This window comes from Arachis duranensis, chromosome 6 (assembly GCF_000817695.3).
Source record: "Arachis duranensis cultivar V14167 chromosome 6, aradu.V14167.gnm2.J7QH, whole genome shotgun sequence".
Taxonomy (NCBI): domain Eukaryota; kingdom Viridiplantae; phylum Streptophyta; class Magnoliopsida; order Fabales; family Fabaceae; genus Arachis; species Arachis duranensis.
Genome location: NC_029777.3, coordinates 2225321 through 2230718, shown reverse-complemented (window position 1 = coordinate 2230718; position 5398 = coordinate 2225321). Strand labels below are relative to the sequence as shown.

The 5398-nt window shown below is 34.0% G+C and overlaps 2 protein-coding genes across 2 annotated transcripts; one reads left to right on the top strand and one right to left on the bottom strand.

Annotated features, from left to right (window-relative positions):
• Positions 1–1522: 1522 nt before the first annotated feature.
• Positions 1523–2372, top strand: LOC107491838 (uncharacterized). The gene is made up of 2 exons (XM_016112755.3): positions 1523–1956; positions 2041–2372. The coding sequence occupies exons 1-2, from the start codon at positions 1573–1575 to the stop codon at positions 2122–2124; spliced, it is 468 nt and encodes a 155-aa protein (XP_015968241.1). The 5' UTR covers positions 1523–1572; the 3' UTR covers positions 2125–2372.
• A 790-nt stretch (positions 2373–3162) lies between these two features.
• On the bottom strand, positions 3163–4633 carry LOC107491934 (uncharacterized). The gene is made up of 3 exons (XM_016112867.3): positions 4441–4633; positions 3869–3951; positions 3163–3378 (listed from the first exon to the last, which is right to left on the bottom strand). The coding sequence occupies exons 1-3, from the start codon at positions 4517–4519 to the stop codon at positions 3349–3351; spliced, it is 192 nt and encodes a 63-aa protein (XP_015968353.1). The 5' UTR covers positions 4520–4633; the 3' UTR covers positions 3163–3348.
• Between the last annotated feature and the right edge of the window lie 765 nt (positions 4634–5398).

The window sequence follows — 5398 nt, the reverse complement described above, 5'->3', positions numbered from 1 at the left end:
ATAGAACTGAAAAAAAAAAAAAAATAAGGCAACTCGCTTTTGCATCACTGCCATGTCTGCCAGACTCGTACTCCCTTTGTATATTTCTGTGTAAAAAAAAAATTAAAAACAAATTACAGCAGCTGTGCAATTTGAAAGATGAAGACGTTGTGATTATGCAGGTAGCAGCAAGTATGATCTGTGCTCAGGAACATTAATCAAACTACGCTATGACTATGAGCCATAATGAAGAGGGACAGTGAAATGGTAATTCTATTTTCTTACTATTTTTTTCCCCTTTTTACGTTCATTGCTATGATGATTGATTTATATTACTGTAGCAAGTATTTCCTCCACTTTTTTTGCTTTGGAGTTCTACTTTTATGAATAAAAACAAAAAATGCTCTACCTTCCTGCCGGTAACAAGACAAAAGCAAAAAGTTTTGATTGAGTTTTAAGTTTAAGGCATTATCATGATCTAGATGCGCCACGACAGCACCGACACTTGCATTAGTGATTGAATAATAATAATATTACACTTTCACAGAACAAATTCATAATCCCAAGTGAGATAATCATGCCCACAGAATGTTAACCCTAAATACTCATCATCTCACTTATGATTATTCAGCACTTAACATAACAACTAATGTGCTTACTTCCATACATATTTCAACAGTACATAGATACAGAGAAAGAAAAATCAATGTGGATTCTTTTTTCTTTTTTTTCTTTTTTTATGATAAGTATAGTCAGTATTCTATGTATATTTTCGCTATGTATCTTGACTTCTTGATTCACCGGCAAATGAACGTGCTTGGTTGCATCTTCCACCTCAGTTCCATTCCATTGTGTTATTATTATGACCAAAACTTGGAAAGTGATTGAAATGCTTTCTCCCATTTGTTTCCCCTACTTTTTTGACTTTTGCAATCGAGTTTAGATATTGCAAGCTGTTATGAGTTACGCTGCCCCTATTAATTCCTATTTATATACCGACTTCTCTTTAAGCTTTCCACTTTTGCACATTTTTGAATCTTTTCAATAGCGATACATTCACCATTAGCAGTATTTTTGCTCCCGTGATTTAATTATTTTTTTTGTTTTTTTTTTTATCTTATGGTATCCCCCAACCCGATCGATTTAGGACTAATTCGCCGTGATACTAAGTTCCATTTAAGGGTTTGTCGTTGGCCAATAGATTGCTACATGTACAAAACGAAATTCGAACTTTGACACTTACTTAAGCGGACTAGTGAGCTAACTACTAGACCAATTCAACTTGGTTAATCCCGTGATTTAATTATTGGTTGGCATAGTTTTGTTACTGGCGAAAACGATGAAAAGTAAGGTAGTTTAACTTGCTCGTGATAAACGCTTGCTATTGCTAGAATCATGTACAAGATACGAGGAAAAGGGCGACTCTAATTTTAATTCTTGTGTTTCTATTTTAGCTTAGCGGAATATTATTTGGACCAAGTGATGAAAGGGACATATTTTAGTTAAAAGAAAAGTAGTATATAAAAACAAGAGGGAGAATGTGAGTGATGGGTAGTGAGAAGTGAAAGTGAGAAGTGAGAAGTGAAGGAGGAAATGAAAAGCACAGGAAGGCTTCCCCTTCTGAGTCTGAAGAAGTCTCCGGAGAAAGAGAGGTCAGGCAGCCTCACTCCTCCGCTGGAGACGTCAGCTTCGGTCCCATTTCGGTGGGAGCAAGTGCCCGGGAAGCCTATTCCTTGCACGGCACTTATCCCCTTCTCTGATCCCAAAGACTTTCTCCCAAAGTGCCTCCACCTCCCTACCCCTCCGGCAAGGCTCATCATACCTTCTCCCAATGCGATCAATCTCAAGAGAAACAGGAACAGAGGGCGGTGGTTTGGTTCTTTGAAGAAGAAGCCCTTCATCAGGGACAGTAACTTGAAGCGTGCTGCCAGCTTCTCCGCCACTTCCCACCCTTATGGCTATAAGCCTCGTGTCTGGGTAAACATTATTACTTACAACTCATGTAGCTTTCATGGATTCCAAATCAAATCTTATGCTTTCACTTGTTGCTTATTGTTGCAGACAACAATCTATGAGGGTTTGAAGCAGGTGGTTCCATGGAAAAACAAGAAACTCAAGGATGCTGGGAGCACCCATACCCTCTAATCATGGGTACCACATTTGCTTTATTGGAAGAGGACGACAGTAATTGCACTCAGGCTGTTTCTTTTGGGTGTCCACGCCACTCATACTGCGGAACCTGTCTCCTTTGCCTCATCTCATCAATTGTACATGATTTTCTACCTAGATTAGAATAGAAGGGTAACTATCTTACTGTAATCTGGCAATGTTATGGATATGTACTCAATACTCAATAATGCTAATTTATATGATTAATCTATTATTTAAGTTAATACTAGAAATTATGTAATACAATAAATATCTAATTACATCTTTTTAAGAGTTTAGCTAATGTTGAGGTTATCAATTAAAATATAATAAATTATATATAAAATTTAAAATTTTAATATATTTATTATGTATTTATTAACTAAAAAAATAAATTTTTTTACTAATATTAATATTAAAATATGACTCAAGACACGTATTAACTAAAGGATGTTAAAAAATATCAAAATTTATTTTTTTTACCAATAATTAATCTTAAAAATATTGACTAAAAATATATTATAAATTACTAGACAAAAGAAATTAGAACAATGAGTTAAATTGCTCATCAAAAAACAATAAATTTACTAATCTTCAAGTAATTTTCTTAACTAAACCCTTTCTTTTAATACTAAAATGCACTTAGCTTTATCTTAAGTTGATTTTCTTCTAAAGGTTTATATGAATCATACCATAACCAAGCAAATATAGCCTGCGCCAGATTGAGTCATGCCTATTTATTGATTGCAGCAAAATATTGTTCTTATGATGTTCCAAATACGCCAATAGGTTAAACATGTGAATTGGGAGAAAAAGAAAACCCTATACTGAACTCAAATGTGAGACGTAATACACCCTTACTATATACTACATTTATAGTAGTATTATTGCTAATAAAGTGTCATTTTTTCCCCTTTAAAAGTGCCAACTCGATAATAAAACTACATTCGGATTGCATACCCAAAAAAAAAAAAAAACCTTTACATTGACCCTTAGAAACATTTTCAGAATCCGCACTTATAAAGGGAGGCAAAATTAAATAGGAAGAAAAACTGATTTAACCCAACATTTGGCCTAATTAACATGAGATGAGAAAAACCAACAGATGACAGTCATAAATGGCACCAAAATCCCAGAGTTAGTACTCTTATTCATTTCAAAGTATGAACGAAAATAAATTCAAGCAGGGAACTCCAATAATTTGCTCGAGTGTGAATTACATTACTTTTTACCCGTCATACCAGCAACTACCTGCAATGATGCAACATATGTCAATATCAGAAGATCATATAAGTGGGGGCTGCAAGTGAAAAAGCATTCGGTAACCCTTTTTGTTAGAAGGCTCTAATTAGAAATAAGGATATATTTAGTATAATGATACCCATTATCCTCTTGTTTCGTCATGCCTATACAAACACCACCAAAGAGTACTCTGTCATATTTATAGCCACACTTCCAAATATCACCTAAATCTTACGGACCCATAGTATCTATTTCTGTAAATCCAGAGAAATGAGTGTAAATATCATCCAAATTCGACCAAAGTTAGTGTAATTTTTCCTAGAAATTATTCACAGATAGCACCAAGAAGTACTCCCTCTCCAAATAATGGGAAAACGGAAAATAGCATTCTAGAAATGAAAATGCAACATCAAACAGAAAATTCGATGCTAAGGTTATGGGATTATATCACACATTTAGAAAACAGTATCAGAAAGTTAGTTCCAGAAATAACACTCACATCGCTTAAAGCAGGCTGAGGAGGTTGCTTGGATTCCTGATATGAATCCAGAATGGGCCTCACAACAGCAGGAAGGAAAAGGCCTGTCAAGGATTTCACAACATAATAAGTGAACAACCGTCAATAGGAAATCTCTATATCCAATGCTAAATAAGTTATGACTAGATTGTGAAACAACATAAACTGATTATAGGGAACATACTTCCCCCATATGAAACTCATTGCATTGAATATTAATACAAAGAAAATTAATTAAATTAGCAGATTTTCTAGTTACATTTCGCGTTCTACAATGTTATATACGGTGGTAACAAGAATTTTCCATGTTTTGATTCAATCCAATTCAACGGCCAAGATTTTCGAGGGACATCTTTTTCCGCAATTAAAAAAAGTTAAAACATTGGAATAAGCCCTAATTAAATCAGTCCGACTGCATCAAAGTACCAGTGACAATCGATTGCAGATATGAAATGCCAAGCAACACTGAATTGAGAAGACTATAGGCAGTAACAGAGCTTTTCTGAAACGAAAATATGGGAAGGAAATTAGGGTTTAGTGAGTGAAAGAGATACCGAAGCCAGCGATGAGGCAGGAAGCAGCAACAACGGGCTCTTGAACAATGAACATCTTCAGTTTCTCCATCACTGCCATTTTCAATTACGATTTAGATTTCGATTTCTTCTCTCTCCCAACTTCCTCTAGTCACAAGCTCAGCTTGGATCTTCTCGGTTCCTCTTCTCTCTTTTGTTTTTTACTTTTTTTTTCTTTCTCTTTATTGAATATATTTAATACATTTTTTTGGACGGGACCGGGTCGAATAAACAAAACAGAGCCATGTGGCCAATTAATTTCTTAGCCCTGTGGCAGCCCACGACAAAAAAAAAACCCAGAAAAAATGTGAAAGCTTAACAAAATATTATAATATTGGAAGGGGTTCTGGTATGGCACTATACGGAGCGGAACGTGATGTTCCAGTTCGTTCTGACCATGAAAATATAAATTAAAATATATAAATGGTGCATATTGATATGATGTTGGTTTGAGTGGACACCAAAAGAGAAAATTTACGAAAGACCTGCAACCGGTTGAGATGTTGCCATATATAATAGGTTAGTAGATGTCTTTTGTGTCCAGCTTAGTCTAAAAGTGGGTTTCTGTAGGCGTAAAATTTAGTTTAGCTGAGCCAAACTGATCTATTATTGCTAGACTTTTTTCTGTTTTCCCTTTTTAGTTATTATTTCTTGGCTTAGTTTGATTGTTCTATGAAGAAGGAATCCAAATTAGGCTGACAAAAATTGATTAAGTGGCGTAATTTTTTTTGAATGAGTTTAAGTAATAATTTTTGTAAAAAAGAAATAGTGATAATTTGTTATCTGAAATTATTATATATTTTGTTATTATGTGAAATTATTATATATTTTATGATAAATTAACAGTAATGAATCTAAAAATTTTAAATCATGAGAGTAAATATGCAACACATATAAAAATAATAAAAAATTATATAAATATATCAAAATATATAAAAAT

Bases quoted from the DNA above. Each gene is read 5' to 3' on its own strand.
- LOC107491838 (XM_016112755.3), top strand. From the start codon at position 1,573: ATGAAAAGCACAGGAAGGCTTCCCCTTCTGAGTCTGAAGAAGTCTCCG. The intron at 1,957-2,040 runs GTAAACATTATT...TTATTGTTGCAG, and splicing joins GCTATAAGCCTCGTGTCTGG to ACAACAATCTATGAGGGTTT.
- LOC107491934 (XM_016112867.3), bottom strand. From the start codon at position 4,519: ATGGCAGTGATGGAGAAACTGAAGATGTTCATTGTTCAAGAGCCCGTT. The intron at 3,952-4,440 runs GTATCTCTTTCA...AATCCTTGACAG, and splicing joins CTGCCTCATCGCTGGCTTCG to GCCTTTTCCTTCCTGCTGTT. The intron at 3,379-3,868 runs GTGAGTGTTATT...GCATCATTGCAG, and splicing joins CTCAGCCTGCTTTAAGCGAT to GTAGTTGCTGGTATGACGGG.